Genomic DNA, 16,879 nt, shown 5'->3' with positions numbered 1-16,879 from the left:
AATGCAACCCCACACCGACACCTCAGACTTCATTTCTGGTCTTCCCAGGTCAGAGCCCCACACGTGGCTGGCACCAGCAGCAGCTCTCACGTGCTCCCAGTTAATATGCAAGCACCGTGGCCACATCTGACAGAGCATTCAATATTTTGCTTGTTCTGGGCTTTACTTTCTAACCAGAGCAACTTGACAAAAAATTATGCTGGACAGAAGAGAACAGAAAAGGCAATGCTGTACTCATACAGGTCCAAATTAAGTATAAAAATTTGTTTCTAGCTAAAACTGGGTATTTGGATGGGATCGGTCCAGTGCTATTCCAGTGTTCTCTTACAGAGAGGAGAACAAAAATAACACCAAATCCCTGCAGATCAATGAGAAGTAGATACTCAAGGAATAACAGAGCCATGAAAACGGGGGAAAAAAGATAAAGGGTTGTGTGTTTCTTTTCTCCCTAATCCCATTGACATTTATTAAGCCCTCAGATTTGTGTGTGTGCCTCTCACACACAGCCACATAGGAAAGACTTCATCAAACTAACACAGGCACTGCAGCCTGCAAAGTAAAAGCAAGCAGAGACAATGCAGAAAACACGAAGCAACCCTTAAGGGCACGAGGTGCAGAGAGTCTGCCCCCACCAGCCATCCTGCAGCGACTGGTGCCTCTGGAGCAACAGAGAAACTCAAAGGAAAACAGAACGTTAACGTTACCAGAGAGGAGAAGGGCTAGGTCATGGTGTGGCTCAGAGTTCAGTTAAAACCAGCCACACAGAGGAGGTTCAAAGTAACTCAAGCCTCCTTTGCGTTTCACAGCCACACCAAAGCAGAAGTGAAAATCAGATATAAGTCTGTAGGTGGGTGGGGATGGATGGACTGCAAAGCGAATCTGCATCCGCTGGGGAAAAGCCCTGCTCAGGGTAACACAGGAGGAGAACAGAGCCACTCTTTTCATGAGAGCACGTCCGAGACTCCTGGGGCACAGAGCACATCTCCAAGCCCCAGCTCTCGCTCCCAGCTCGCCATGTGCCGACCCCAGGAGCCAGGCTGAGGTCTGGCCCCCAGCCGAGGCAGGTGCTCACCTTCCTCCTTGTTGTTGGTGATGTCTTTCAGCAGCTCAGTCTTCATGCAGGCGTCTTTCCTCGTCTCTCCCTTATTCAGCACAGTTCGCTAAGGGTGGGGAGAGAAGGGACAGGGGAGAAAAAGAGATTTGGAGATTTAGCTCAGTGTTCATACACGCGCTGCATTCAAACCAACAGGCGGTCATGGACATATCCTGTTTATAGCATGGGCAAACCTCATTCTGCAAAATAACGCTGCCAGGAAACTGCCAAGGCGCAGGTCAAAGATAAAGGGCTGCAAGGCCTGGCCCAGCACAGCCCAGCCTGCCCCACGGGGGCTGAGACTTCGGGTCCCTGGTTAAGAGGCAGCCGGGCAGTTCTGAACGCAAAGGGTCTGGGAAGCCAGCCCAGCGTGGCTGTACATTGAAAAGGTCACAAACGGCATCCCGAGGAAGTGACCCTCACTCCCCCAGACTGCTTCAGCCGTGGGTGGGAGGAGGCAGAAGGACCGCATTTCTCCCTGCACACCATTTATCCACCAACAGGCCAAAGTGCGCCTCTGTGCCTCTGCTTTCTGTGGTTCGTTCACACCTAACTTGCAAAGTGCCAGCCGCCAGCGAGCTACACCTAGCTCATCATTCCTACATCCATGTTTATTAAAGTCAGGAGCTCAGCTTTTAATTCTATAGAAAGCGATTTTTCTTTTTTTTCCCCCTTTTATTTGTGAGCAGAAAGGGAACACCTGCTCTCTCCTCCGCCTTTCACGTGCCTGGCATCACGTTGCTGGGTCAGGTTTGCAGCCCCAATACCTCTCCTCTTGGCTTTTTTTTTGGGGGGGTGCACCAGACAAAAAAAGCTACCAAAACAAAGGAAAAGATAATAAATAAAACAAAACAAAAAACAGACAAGAAGGGGTCCTTTGCCACAGCCCTCTGCTTCCGTGGACAAGCCAGGGAAGGCGCAATGCCAGCCCCGGGGCCGGGCGAGGCCGCGAAGGGCTCGCTGCGAGCAGCGCAGGAGGAGAATAAGCCCCGGTCAGGCCAACTGTCGTAGGGCGACGCAGAGAGCAGATGGTGCCTGCAGCCATGCAAATCAAAAGGTTTAAAGCACGCTGAGTGATAAAGGGGAAAAAAAAAGCAAAACAAGGAGCCTGCCCATCTCCCGCAAAGCAAGCAGGAGATAAGAAATACGCACGAAGGCCTAGCAGCCTCCAAACCATCGCCGGGTGAGCCCTTCCCCAGCACCATTTGGGCTTGGAGCTACCAGGGGGACGGGCCCTGGGGTGGCAGCAGGAGCCAGCAGGTGAGCTCAGGGGCTGGCCGTGCTGCAGCGCGGGCTCTTCACCAAGGGGATCCCAGGACGGGCTGCAAGAGCCCTGGATGGGACCTCAGGACACCCAAGGGGTGCACGGAGCTGGCACCCCAAGGGATTGCTCCTCTCATGAGCAGGAAGCTGTGGGCGGCCGGCACCGGGGCCAACACCGCACACAGACACAGCAGGAGGAGCTTGGGCAAGGAGCACGCGGCCTTCAGGCTTTAGCAGAGAGACAAAACCCAAGGCTCGCACAGCCTGGCACAAAGCCTGCTTCCAACAACTTCCATCGAGACCTGGCCACGGAAGCACAGCCTCACACCTGGGCACAGGTCAGCCGTTCTTTGCTAAGCCCCTGACCCGCGTTATTGCTGCGAACACCGACAAGTAAATCCTTCCTCTCCTCCACCCAGACTGGTTGGAAACTGGGAACAGCTCCACTTCCCTGCTGGACTTACCCTGCTGCAAGAGCAACGTGAGGAGCTGTGTGAGGCCACAGCGCTGTCAGCTCAGACCTGCAGCTCACCCGTGGGCACGAGCACCTGGCCCCGACCAAAGAGATGGAGCCTCGGCTCACCCCACGGGGAGCAGCCGGTCGCCCCGACCTTTGTTACAACAAAGAGAGCTCTGGGCATCCCTGCTCTTGGCCTGACTCCTACCGAAAGCCTCAGGATTCCCAGCAGGCCGTTTGCATCCATCTGAATCTTGGTTTTTCCAGCAGCCCCGCTCCACACCCGACTCACGCTCTCCCTTCCACGGGGACGCTGCTGCTGCTCAAAGCACGAAGCCTGAAGAAAAGCTGCTGCAGGGACCCCGGAGCAGAGCAGACCTCGGCAGCTAACGAAGGCGCTCCCTCCTCTCTGCAATTAAGAGGAGCACGGAGCTGCCCCGGATCCCGGCCAGCAGCGGGAGCTCCCAAAGCAGCGCCAGGGAGAAGCCATCGCTGCTTCACGTTGGAGGAAAAGAGCTGGGTGCCAAGGCAAGGCCACCCGAGGTGGCTTCCAAGGGGCTCTGCTGCTCTGTAGGGCAGAGCCCCAGCCAAGCAGCCCTGGGTGGCAGCAGCTCTACCACCTGCAGGCACCGCTCTGCCTCAAATCAAAGCCCAACGACGCTACTGCGCCTTCACAGCCCTGCGCCGAGGCAAAAAAAAAAAAAAAAAAAGAAATTAGGCCAATAAAAAAAAAGATGGCTGTGGATTTGGAAGCGTTCTCATCAAAAGGAGGCTACAGAAAACCACTGCAAAGCCCTCGAAGCCTCTTCCCCGAGGCCAGGCGCTCTCCCACCCCGTGCTCCATCACCCAAGGGCGGGCAGGAGGCAGCACCCATGGGTGCCCGCCGCCCACCAGCCCACGGCTCAGCTGCCCATCCATTCCCACCGGCCCACGGCTCCACCCGGCCGAGTCAGCAGCAACTTCGCTGCAAGTGTCAATACCTCCATGTTTGTGTGGCTTGCTTTTCCCCCCTTAAATTCAGAGCAAACTTCCCCTTCTGCTCACACCCCATGGCCCAATCCGTCGGCCGCTGATTGGCAGGGAAATCCTATACCCACCCTCCCCGCCAGAAGTGTCGGCTCTTGCAGCAGTCCCAACAAAAGCCAACTGCCAAGCTCGGGCTGCTTCACAATAAAAGTCTCGCACTCTCCTTCTTTTTTTTTTTTTTTATTATTTATTTTTTTTCTTCCCCCTTTTCCTGCAGCCGGCTGCCTCCATTCCCCGGCTGACCCCGGGCTGATTGTTAACCTCCAGCCACCGCGGAGCCTCCCCAAAGGTTACGTGCCACGACCAACGAAGCGTTATTCCCCCCACCACGACCTTTTCTTTGGAGGTTTTTGAAGGAAAGAAAAATGGCTGCGTCTTAAGAAAGGTGTTTGAAAGGGCTTTAGAAGCCATGAGGACCCAAGCAGAGAAGCAAGCGCTGCTTCTAGTTTTAACTCTGCTTGCCAAAAATAAGGCTCCCCGTCCTCCAGCAGGTCTTTGGAGGGGATGGCAGAGAGGTCAGACCGAGGGAAGGGTCTGCAGCATTCCCAGGCAGCCAACTACAAACGACACTGGTGCCTTTAAAACAAAAACCAACAACAAAAAGAGCAGAGCTGGGAAGCGCAGAAAGAGCCTTCTCATCTCAGCCTCCTCCTTGGCTTTTTCAGCAGCCATCCGCGTGCCCTTCGCAAGGGTCCGGGCAGGTTGCACAGGCAAAGACAAAACATGCACAGCACATCCAGCACATTGCAGCTTACCAAGCCCAAGAGAGCAGCGAGTTGCATCATGACCCAGAGCTCCCCGACAGCAAGCAGACCAGGAAGGAGCGGAGGTGGATGTGCTAAGATGTCTACCTTCACCACAGTCCTTTTTTTTTTTTTTTTTTCCCTTAAAAACCAACCTTCTAGGAACCTGAAACTTTGCAGCAACGTTGTTCTGCTCTGAGACAGGCACTTAACGCAGGTCGGCCTGAGAGGGGGCTGCCAGCAGGATGAGCGACCCCTCTCCAGCTCCGCCGCGTGCGGGAGCACCAACAGCAAGAGGGACGGCGCCGACCCTGGAAGCCCTGGGGCCTGCAAGCCCCAGACCAAGGGGCTGGCACCCGGGGGACACCGACCCTCCAGGGGTGACAATGCCACAACACGGGTCCCCACGAGGCACAGACCCCGCCAGCTCCCACCCGCCAGGCACGGGGCAGGATTTCAGCCCCAGCACGGCGGTGAGGTCTGCAGAGCGCGCTGCAGCACCAAAGGGAGGCAAAGCTCCCGAGAAATGATGCAACTCCAGCAGCAGCACAGCCCCATGCACTCTCGTTCTTCCCTCCCAAAAGCAAAGCAACAAACCCAACTTGCTCATAGTAACCTTTGCCTCAAAGAGAAGGCAAGCGCTTTGTAGCTAATTACAGAGGAAGCAATGATTAAGAAAACGCTCATGGAAAGACGGCGCTTCTGCTGTAGGCAGGAGGAGATGGCTGATTTCAGGCTCCAGCACTACTCAGGTCCTGCCGTGCATGGGCAAGGTCTGGGAGCACCGCTCGTGGGGGACGCTGACCGCAGGCCTGGCATTAGGAGCAGCAGGAGAAGCATTTGATTTGGAGAAGGAAGGAGACGGAACAATGTACCTGGCCTACAAAGCAGTCACCAGTCTCAAAGCTCCTTTTCTAGGTTAAGGCCACTTCCTTATAAGCCTCGTGCAATCATGTGAACATGGAATTTTATCTGCAGCTCACAACAAGCACTCCTCTCAGCCTCAAGTTTGTCCCCAAATCAAACACGACCTGCAGTTCTTTGTCTCCCGAATCCCTCCCGTCCGTGCTCTTCCTAAAAGGACAGAAACATTTCCTTCTCTGCCCCCATGGCTCCCTCCTACTCCAGCCGCACAAATCAACTCCCCAGACAGGGGGAAGGGTAGAAACCAGGCGCAAGTCCCTGCATGCAAAAGCTGGGAACGAGGAGACACTTGCATGAAAGGCAACGGGACCTCGTACAGCACAAGGCAGCCCACGGTGGTGCTCAGGCTTCTGGCAGGGGGGTTTGCAGAGCCTGAGCTCCACAGAGCTCCTGCAGCAGCGAGGCCATGAGCAGGACAGCAGCTCTGGCATGGCCGCAGCGACGCTGCCTCGCTGCTTCCATGCTGGGAAGCGTTGCACCCATCTCACTGTGTCCCAGTAGAGTTAAAACCAGTACGACTTGTATGTGCAGACAAGTGTAAATCCAGAGCAGACAAAGGCATCTCCTCCTGCCACTGGCTGAGGTTAGCAAGAAGTACAGCTGCTGCCTGCCTTCTCTTAGCACCAGGGAGGGGGAGTAGGGCACCCTAAAACGAAGCCAAAGATTCCTCGTCCTCCCTAGCAAAAGCAAACCAGCCACTTCAGAAACACCAAGTCGCCAGGAAGGCTCAGCAAGGATGAAACCATAGCACCAAGAAGAGCCTGGAGCGAGCAGCCTGCAGCACCCTGGGGCACAGCAATCACCCCCATCACCAGCACCCAGGCACCTCTTCGGCCTCCACACTCCTCTTCCTCCCTCCCCCAAACCACCACAGCCACAGGAGCAGCTCCCTCGCCCCTGCCCGGCCCAGGGACACCGGGCAAAGGAGCTCCTGCTCCAGGCTGGAGCTGAAGGAGGTGGCCCCAGCCCAGGCACTTCCTTGGGAAGGCCCTCACCCCGCACACACCACCTCTTCCGTGCCACCTGCAGCCACAGCGACGCCTGCGAGCCGGGAAAGCAGACAGGGAGAGGAAAAAAAGGCAAAAAACAACACAAAAGTTGCACCCTAGGGCCTGTCCCTCTAATAGCTACAGCAAAACCTCACCAAGACTTTACTCTCCTGGAGGGTGAGAAAGGCACGCAGCGCTGCCCAGCACCCGAAGTCCTAGAGGTGGCAGCTCCTCACCACCTCGCCTCCATGGCCTACGGGCTTCGTCCTTCGTGGGGCTTTTTTTCTGCTCTGTCATTAAGAGTGGAGCCTGGTCTTTTCCTTCAATCCCAAGAATTGCACTGAATTAGATCATCTTTCTCGGCTCACCTCCCCCTACAGGCAGCTCCCGAGCATGCTCAGCTCGGCCTGGCGCTGCCATTTCATAACTGCATTGTTTACAGACGCACACTGACCTGCCATTTTTTGACAGTAAGAGAGGAGCTGGTGTTTGCAACCACGGTCGCTCGCAGCCCCTGCTCCTCACCACCGCCGGGGCGCAGGCGGGCTCCTGCCTCGCAATAAAAATCCAATTTGGAGAAGGGAAATTGCAAAGTGTGGAAAGTAGCAGGCTATTGTTCTTGTTGTTGTTTTTCGCCTTGATTTAGGTCAAAATCCACCTGCTCTGAACGCGCAGTCTAGGAGGAAGAAGTTAACCCCTCTCTGGGGCGAGGGGGGCACAGGTCTCGTCCAGCTCAGTGCAGAATGCCAGCCATGATTTCAGCTTCTTCGAATCACAACTGTGCTTCGATGTCACCTAAAAATATAATGCTCAGCCCGGTCTGCCATCCTCCGTCAAGCCTTCCTCTGAGAAAGAAAGGGTTGGAAATATGGTATTTCCCTTGAATAAACAAGTTGGCTTAGTCCCAGCACATACAGTTTTCTCCTTTAAATGCAAACCAGAGTATTTTTGCAGGCACACAGGAAAATGAGGAGAGGAGGAGGGGAAAAGTTCCTCGTTTAACACCAAGAGCTCCATGAAAAGCCTTGTAAGGTTGCTCCCAGTCCCTCTCTGTTCCAGTCCTCTCCCCGTCTGTGCTTATCACACTTCCCAGGTGAAAGCAGCTCCGAGTTGTTATGCTGGAGAGAAAATGCCAGAAGAGCTGGAGGTTTCCTCATCCTTGGAACAAGGACAATTTGTGCAAAGCTTCCTTTACAAGAGGCACTGTGCTGCTCCGACACAGTATGGCAGCGTTGCAGGGAAGACGCTCGCACGTCAGATCTTCTTAACCCCCACCGCCTCTCCCTTCTCCACCACTTCCACCAGGCTTCCCCCTCCTGAGGGGATTGAAGGGAAAAAGTATAATTGCCAGCTTTGGGGGAAGCTAGCTCGTATTTTGGATCCCAGAATATTTTTAAGAGCTTGCTCTGTATTTTTTTCCCTACCAATATTATTTTTTTGCCCTTTTTTTTTTTTTTAAACACACATTCCAATTTAGCTTATACAGTGCATGAGCTTCTCTCCTGCTGCTTTACTGACTACTGTAAACCCCGCCAGGCAGAGCTGTGCTGCCCGTCCTCCTCCGCTGCCCCCCTCCAGGTCCAACGCCACCACAGAGCAGAGCCAGACATTTCCTACGCCGCAGAACAGCCCAAGGACTTCAAACAGGCACCGGGAGGGGAGGAGGGACGGACGGACGGGACGTCAGGGGAGATCACGTTACGGCTGCTGGGGTCTCCTCTGCGAAGAGGGTTTGATTTCAAAACTCATTTAATTTACAGTAGTTGAAAAGAACCGGCTGAAAGTGGTAGTTAAGGGTTATAAATTCAAGATTTGCTTCCAAATCACTGACATTGCAGCTCGCTGCAGGAACATATGGTCCTCCGAGCCTCGAGAGCAGGGAGCGCACGCTGCCAGAGCCCCAACTCTTTGGGCTGAACCAAAAACAAGAGATTTCTCCCATTGCAGGGCAGTCGCTGCGGTGCTTCCTTGACCTTTAGCAACTCCAGGAGCGGGATGGGCAGCAGGAAAAATTTAAGGGGAAAAAGAGAAAAGCACAACAAAAAGCCGCACCAGGAATCCAGTCATCCATCCCTCCCCCAGCCATCCACAAACCAGCTGGCCATGACAGCGAAGCTCCTTAAATGTCCTTGTTTACCTGAATGGAATAGCTCCCTGCCATTGTACAAGCAGCACGCGATCCAGAGATGGCACTGGGTGGAGGAGGTGGCTCCAGCACCCCCGTGCACACCCCACAGCAGGACCCGGCCCCTGTGCTGGAGGGGAGCGGTGGCTGCAGCCCCGGGGGTACGGGCAGCCCAGCTGGATCCTGCGCCCCCCCTGCCAGGCCTACAGGGAGACGTTTGGATAATAGGGGGGCTGACCAGCTGAAAATACATCCCACAGGAAAATCCAAAACCTTCTTGCAAAGTGGGGTGATCAAAAAATGAAGGTGAAGGGTGGGAGATGAGCGTTGTTTTTTTCCCAGCGGTGACCACCACGGGTGGGCAAAGCAAGCGCCTGGGCTCGGGAGGACTCATGGTTATTTGGAAAGGCTGGCGGAGGCTGCTGATGTTGGAGTTAGAGGAACTTCAAAGCTGGTTCAATAGGCAAAGGGGAAATAAAAAAATATAAAATAAAATAAAAATTTTTAGTCCATTTTTAGGGCTATTAACCCTTGCTGAAGGGCAGCATGGAAGTCCAGACCTGGGCTTGCTCTCCTCCCTCCAAAAAGTAGGTCAGGCTTTCCAGCACGGTTTTCCCAACGCTTTCAGAAGGCAGCAGCCAGCGGTATCGCAGCACAAGGCGCTTTGGGCAGTCGGTCAGGCAGCCTCTGGTGGCTCCTCAGCCTTCACCCCGCCAGCACAGCGGCCACTTCCAGGCCTTCGTTCATCACTTCTAGCGAGAAACCTCTCCTCATGGCTTCTTCCGATGCCCTTTCCTTCCACATGCTAGACAACAAACGGGGAGCACGCTGCTGGTCGAGAGGAGGCACCGCCGCCTGCCCGCAGGCCCCCCACAGCCATGGATGCCGAGCCCCTCAGCAGGCCGCCACCGCCATGCCCGGGGCTCTCCTCACGCAGCCTCGGAGCCAGGCAGCTGCCCCAGGCCCGCCCAGCACACCAGAGAGCATCTGCATTTAACACAAACAGCAAAAAAATGCCAACATGGCAGGGCCAGGGGGCTGAATTTTAGCTAAATAAGCTGCAGGCCTGGGCCTCCTGCCATGAGACCAACCACGGACGTTTCATTTTAATCAGCTGCTTGGATTGCAAGCTACTACCAAAAGAAGGGGGGGAGGGGGAGGAGGGAACACCCAAAAATTTGTTTTTTCCTAGTAAAATAATATTTGTTCTTCCCACCAGCCTCAGCAGAGAGCTGTAGGCCTGGCTGGACCCAACGGAGGGCTGCCAGCCCCCATCCAGCAGCCGGGGTCCTCTCCTTCTCTCCTTCCCCTTGGAGCAGCCCGGAGACCCCAGCCTCCCTCCGCTCCTCTTGCCCACAGCTGCTGCAAGCAGGGAGGGCTCCTGGTAGAACCAAAATTTCCAGAGACTTCATGCTTTTAAAATAAATAAATAAATAAATAAATAAATAAATAAAAAGCACCAACAAAATTAAAAAAAAAAAAAAAAGATACCCCCAAACAAGCCTCCCCACTCCAGAAGACAAATAAAAGACTGCTTGGATACAAAGCCCAAGCTTTCCCAGAGCCAGGTAATTCCAGATGTACGTGCAAGGCCATGGAACAGAACAAAGTCACAATCATAACAACACAAAAGAGCACTCAAAGGCTGACAAGGCAGGCTCCAGGCTGCTCCCCAAACCGCCCCTGCGCCCTGCCCCACGTGGCTGCCTTCCTGCCGCGCTCCCTCCCTCGCACGGGGCAGGAAAAAAAAGAAAGAATTGACAAAAAATAATCCAGCCATGATTATCTGAACTGTCTTCCTCCTCTCCGAGGCTTCTCCTTTCCCACCTGGCGCCAGGCTGCCTGCGGCCACAACCGGAGGGAAGCTGCTATTTATGAGGCATGGGAGATGGACACTGCGAGCTACTGTACCTGCAGACATCTGTGGTCTTCTCCTGGGGAAGACTCAAAGAGTTGCATATTCCAGATCCTCATGAGCAGTGATTCAGTTTCTGCTCATGTGATAAAAGCTCCCTCTACAGAGTGAGCATGCCCAGAGGAGACCATTTCACTGCTCCCTCCAAGCTGCAGCCATTTCACAGAGAACCTGCAGGCTCCAGCGTCCATTGGAGCGGCGATCAGCCCGGGCATCCCGGGGACGCCCCGGTAATGCAGATCATCTGTCAACTTTCTGACAGGGTGCCAGGCCTCAAACTGATCGCTCGCCTGAAAAAAAAATGCCTTTTAAGCCCAGAATGTGTTCAGTTTCAGTGGCCTTCAAGAGTAGCCCTTGCCCACAAAAAAAAAAGGGAAGGGGAGCAGGGATGGGGAGGGATGCGGTGTGGCTTGGGGACATCCCTGTGCTGATTTTGTTTTGCTTAATTGGGTGTCTGTCCTGCGAGGAGGGGGATGAAGGCACACGGGTTAAACTGGTTAAGTGTGCAGTGTCCAACTGCAAGTGTATTTGAGATGTGATCTGCTGAGCTGAAGGGGTGCTGGTTTCCACTGCGGGGATTTATAATACAACATGACCTGGTACAACCAACCTTAAAAGCGTATCACAGGCACAATCATTAAAAAGAGAGGGGAAAACATAATGAAGTGATAGTGAGTGCACTGTGAGGTGCAGTAGCTCTGAGCTCAGCCTATGTCAAACCATATGATACAGCTGGCCCAGCCAGCTAGATAAAAGAAGGAAATTTTAGCTTCAAAATAAAAGTTGTTTGTCTCTGTTCCCCTGAACAATTAAGCACAAACTCTTGGCAACCTTCGTATCTGCTCCAGCTCCCGGTAAAACGTGCAGGAACATCTGCGAGCAGAGCTGGGCTGGGAGGGAGGCGAGCGCCCGGCCGGCCCTGGCGGGGAGGCAGCGCAGGGGGTGCCCGCGGCCCCCCGGGACCGCCCGGCAGGGGGAGGGCGGCCACGGCAAGGAGAGGAGAGGAGGAAGAGGAAGCTCGGAAATGGGCTGTGGCACCTCCCGGCTGCTCTTGGCCAAAGCAAAGCAATTCCTCCATGAAATCGGAGCACAGAGGACAATTGTCTTTAAGGCTAAGTGCTAAAGTGAAGAGGAGCTTGGTGTAGTGCCTTGCAGTGGGCTTGGGGGGGAGGGGGAAGAGGCTGCACAGTGGGAGGAAAAGCCACAGAAACCATGGAGAGGTTTCGAGAAGACCAGTGATTTTATTTGCCTTGCACCTTGCATGAAAAGCAGGCATTCAAACCGATGCCTTCAGCATAAGCATGAAGCCATCGGCTGCTCTGCTCTACCCATCCCCTGCTCTGCTCTGCTGAGCATCGCCAGCGCGTCCTGCTGTTGCATTATCGCAGCCTGGAAGCATCAACAAGCCACGTTTTCCCCAGACCCAGCAGCTACTTCACCACCGTGTCCATGCACATTTGCAAAGCGGCAACAGTTAAAGCAGCAGAAGAGCTGCCCTGGGTCTGCCTCGGCTGCAGTGACACTATTTTTCTCTCCACGCTCTGGAGAAGTTTCACTCCTAAACAGTTAAAACACACAAGGCTGAATTGAGATGACTGAAATTCAGAGAGAATGAATATTCGGGATGACAGTACAAAGCAAGGATCTCTCACCCACTGGGTTTTTGTTTGATGTAAATTTTAAGTTTTAATATACATAAAATGAGATTTTGCTGGCCTTTCTATCAATCACTGAAAGGCAGAGAAGTAACAAATTTAAGACAACCCCAAAAAGCCCCAAACAGAAGCAGACTGGAGCTGTATTATCCACTGCATCGAGAGATCACTGTAGTTCAAACCAAAGATGGCTTTGTCGATGTGTCGCCCTTCCTTGCAGCATGAAATCACCAAGCTTTCATCAAAAACACAGAAACAGAAATGAAGATATTACTAAGTGCAAAGTCAGCGAGCTACCACCATCCACATCCCTTTGCAGAGAGGAAAGGAGGCCGGAGACCCACGCTGCAGCGCTCGGTCCTCCTGCATGCCCAGCTCCCCGCTGCATCTCAGCGCTAGAGATGTTTTTAGTGCCGAGGTTAAAAATACACTGAGAGCAGAAGCGACCGGAGACACTTTTCACATCTCATGTTCATCCTTGAAAGTATTAAAGACATTTGAAAAAATACATAAATAAAAAGGAAAAAGGAAGAGGCTCAGGGTAGTGCAGATGCTTCAACAACCAACCCAAGCCAAACAAGGGATCCGCAGCACCCCAGCACCTCCTGTCCCAGCTCTATCTCCCCATCTCACAGAGGTCTGGGCTCCCTCCTAGCAAGTCCCTGCAGGACACACACCCTTCCTTCCGCCCTGCGACCATGGGGGGCATGTCGGGAGGGATGAGCAGTTTAATGTTCAGGGACCGTATGCAGAAGCCCGCTGGACTGTGCTCCCCTCTCCAGGAAAATGAAATCTGTCTCCAAAATGGCTGGGGAAGGGGGGTTGCTCACAAAACAGCCCGCACCCCACAAAGCTTTCCCCTGTATTTACCCCAAGCAGTTCCCCCTTTATTTACCCCAGCAGTTTCCCCACCTAAGCATGCCCATGGGGGGCACAGCGCAGCCCTCCCCATTTCAAAGCACATCCTACCAGGGACCAGAAAAATGCCCAGGATTCTGACGCTGAGCCTCCCTGGCCTTGGTTCTCCCATTCAAAGCTTGAAAATCCCTTTCAGAAATCTCACGTTTCCAAGAGGAAGGCAGCAGCACAACACAAAGGACACTGGGTTCCTCGGGGCTTTTGCTTAATTACACCATTACACACGGCATTTTCACAGCTCCCTTGCAGCGGAAACACAAGTGGGAGGCAAGGGGAGACATTGCTTTTCTATAGGAAGAACAATATTTAGCTCCACAAAATGCAGGGGTTTCTCCTCATTTCCATCAGGCTCCTCTCTCGCTTCAGACCCTCCACTTGCTCAGATCCAAAGCTCACTTTCAGCCTCCTCAGAAGCGATCCCATAAACACAACGAAACAAACCACCAGCACTCGAGGGGCTTTCAGTATAAGGAGCATTTCTGCTGGAATCCCGATTTGCTTCTGCCTTGCTAAGGACCGCTCCTCAGCTCAGCCACAAGCTCTTAAAATGCCTCCTTGCCTCCTCAGTGATTATTTACAACATTTCCTTGTGAGAATGCCCAATCCCAAGACACAGCAAGCGTCCTCAGCATCCTGCAGGAGAGCTGAAATGCCCACATCCAGGCTCAGATAACAGCTCTGAAGGAGCAGTCTCTCATTAATACACACTTCTGGAATCACACTTTTCTCCACCTTTTGAAACCTTCTTTTTTTTTTTTTTTCAAAAAAAAATATTTTCAAGCTATCTCCTTCCCTCCTGCTTTTAGTTTTAGAAATCTGGCTTTAGGTAATAAGAAACATTAAATGTTCCCTGGGACGCTGTGTTGAGTACATCACACACACCAAAAGGAGGAAAAAAAAAAGAAAAAAAAAGATGCTGTTGCGACAGATGTTGAGATGCAAGCTCTCTGGAAGACGTTGCTATGTTTTGATAAGAGTATGCATCGAGTATTTCATTTATAGGGCAATCCTAGAACTTTATTTAGAAGCATATTGGCCAGACAGCTGTAATTCAGAGCATACTGTAGTCCTAACAGTTCCCAATTATAAACTCCTTCAGCTTTAACTTATAGTAACCACGGCTCCTTCTATTCTGGAAATGTGCAAACACCATCCCTCTGCTTCATTCAGCTCTTGCACACCAACAGCTCCCACCACAAAAAAAAAAACAGCCTTGCTCGAGAAGGGTACTGACCGGCATCCCTCGCACACCCCATCTCACCATTTGCTCAACGGACAAACGGTTTGTGGGGTTATTTTGGGGCCAGGAGGTGGGGTGGGAGCAGCACAAAGCCATCCTGCTTATTAGCAGTCTTCTGCCTGCTTTCCTGGCAGTGAAAATGGCCGCTCGCATTCAGCCTCGCCTGTGCTGCAACGCTCAGCTCAAACACCAGGGCTCGGTGCGGATCCTGCCCACCAGCCTCACGTGTTCAGCGGTTCCCTGTTCTTTGACCTCACACCTATTTTTTTTTCAGCATTAGGGCATTCACGTGAAAACAAGAGAGCTCTTCATTGGGAGAGAACCGGTGCTTCATGGTGCTTTTCTCTCTCCCCAAAATCACAAATACTGCAGTCGATGGCTCCACGAGCAATCCCGCTGACATTACGCCTTTCTGCAAGGAGCAGAAGGAGCAGATGAACTCTTTAAACACAAAGCTGCCTTCATGCAAATATCACTAGTTAAGAGCGGGGAAATAAAGCCAGCATGATGCGTGTACAGAATTGGCTCTGAAGAGGCTGCTTTTCAGCAGCTGCCATAAGGTGGCAGTGGGTCTTTAAGGCTACCTTACACCTTCCGCACAAGCACAATAGGAAATTATCACACCAGTGGTTTTCAGCATCTGAAACTGTTTAATCAAATTTCCTCATCAAGGGAGCCAGACCATACATGAACACTTGGGCCCAAGATCGTTTCAGTGCCAGAGTCACACGAGGAGAAAAAGCCACCGGGATCAATTCGGAAAAGCTGTAAATGCAGCCCCGATCCGAGCCAAAGGAAACCAAAACCTTTTACTTTCAGTGTACAATTACAATGCAGTTTATTTTACATAAACACTTCTCTTTCTGCATTCATCCAACCACAAACAAGCCAGCATCCATTAAAAAATAGCGAAGCTTGCATCGCCGGGAAGCTGGGACTCGAGGTGGCTTTCTGCAGGGACTGCACAACCAACGCCTTGGAGCTCGGCACAGAGCTGCCCCATGGCCTGGGTCACGCAGAGGCTGCACCCTGCCCTGCCCCATCTCCTGCAGCTCAGAGAAGGCAGTGGAAGCGTTGGGAATGCCAGAAATGCAGAACTGGGCAGCAAGTATGCAAGGAACTTTAGGTAGCAAAGGGACTCATCACGCAGACTGCCCCAAGTGTGTGAGACCGTCACCTGGGACAGAGCAGTGGCACAGAGATGTACGTGCTGCTCTTCAGCACATGCTGAACTGCGTGATGTAAAGCAGCAGGAGCAGCCCTGAAGAGCAAGCCAGCCTGCTCGCAGCATGCAGGATGAAGACTGTAACCTCAGAGATTCCTGTTAATGAAAGTTAACCATGGAAAGTTTGCAACACCAAAGTGTTCCCGAGGCCCTGACGCAGCAAGCCTTACCTTTAGAATCCCAGAATATCCTGAGTTGGAAGGGACCCACAAGGATCATCGAGTCCAAAGGGACCCACAAGGATCATTGAGTCCAAAGGGACCCACAAGGATCATTGAGTCCACCTTTGCTCAGACCTGACCGACGCCACTGTAGACACCCAACAGGACCTCCCGGGGGGGCAGAGGCAGCCAGCGCCTCCTGCCCCACACAAAGCCCCATTTCCCCTGCTCCTTGCTGACACAAGCCTGGGAGCCCACCCGAGTGTCCCAGTGTCACCACGAGGCCTGCTTGTGGGGCAAGAGGGGTCAACCCGCTCAGCAGCACGGAGCTGCCAGTGCCTTCCGTCTGCGAGAGCCAGCAAGTGCATGCACCCTGCACGAGCCCAGCCTCACACACGTTCCCATTCCTTCCCCAGCCTCGCCAACACATTGAACCCAGAAAGCAACGCATAGAAAAAATAATCATCACCATCATCATCATCCCAGCCAAAGGAACAGACACTCATATTCCTTCCTTCCCTTGCAAATCTGGAAGGGCCGATTTGGCAAGGTTTGTTTGCAACCCTTGGAATGTAAAACAAGAGCGAGGACGGGAGCTGGAGTTTGACATTCCTCCGCCCTCCCACAATCAGGGATGGACCTGGCCTCGGAGCACAGAGCAGGTCGGTGCCCTGCGAGGCCTCCCATTAATATCAATTAGCGCCTGAGTGGCGGGGCCGCGCTCGCACGCCTTCCAAGGGGAAGGCGCAGCCCAGCGGGTCCCCGCAGCCCTGGCTGCCAGCCCGGCCCCTCGGGGCACCACCCTGCTCGCCAGGCCCCTGCTTGATAGAGGCTTGAGGGCAGCCAAGCTCAGGGCTTTCAGATCCTCCCCGCTGATCCGCGGGAAGCAGCACGAAGCCGGGGGGTGGCAGTGGTTGGACTGTGCTGCGCCTGAATCGCTGCCCAGAGCCGCGCTCCCGGAGCCACCGCGGCCCCGGGCAGGGCAGGGGCACGCAGCCGCCCTACCTGGGCGCCGCGGCCGCGTCCTCCCGCGTCCCGACTGCAGGCCAATTCCTCCTCCAGCCACAAATCCATCTAGCTATCTCCCTCTATGGGTGCAGCTTCCACCCCGGAGCATGCTCAGTGCGGGCTGATCTTCTTTCAG

At 53.5% G+C, this 16,879-nt stretch overlaps 1 protein-coding gene across 12 annotated transcripts in view; it reads right to left on the bottom strand.

Moving 5' to 3' along the window:
- The window catches only part of EHMT1 (euchromatic histone lysine methyltransferase 1), a 112,314-nt gene that overhangs the window by 60,183 nt on the left and 35,252 nt on the right, over positions 1–16,879 (bottom strand). For 3 of the 12 annotated variants that reach the window (XM_068657451.1, XM_068657445.1, XM_068657452.1), the window contains exons 1-2: positions 16,741–16,763; positions 1,073–1,160 (exon numbers count right to left, since the gene is read on the bottom strand). In XM_068657451.1, coding sequence (XP_068513552.1) covers positions 1,073–1,118 — 46 coding nt within the window. In that variant the 5' untranslated portion in view covers positions 1,119–1,160; positions 16,741–16,763. Of the gene's footprint in view, positions 1–1,072; positions 1,161–3,794; positions 3,860–6,651; positions 6,836–6,950; positions 7,726–10,532; positions 10,684–16,740; positions 16,764–16,879 lie in introns of those variants that run through there. The other 9 variants (XM_068657442.1, XM_068657453.1, XM_068657455.1 and 6 more) reach the window with 6 other exon arrangements.

The sequence above is a fragment of the Anas acuta genome, chromosome 20 (genome assembly GCF_963932015.1).
Source record: "Anas acuta chromosome 20, bAnaAcu1.1, whole genome shotgun sequence".
In the NCBI taxonomy this organism is placed as follows: Eukaryota; Metazoa; Chordata; class Aves; order Anseriformes; family Anatidae; genus Anas; species Anas acuta.
The sequence above is the reverse complement of the archived record's forward strand: the minus strand, read 5'-3'. Positions and strand labels throughout refer to the sequence as shown.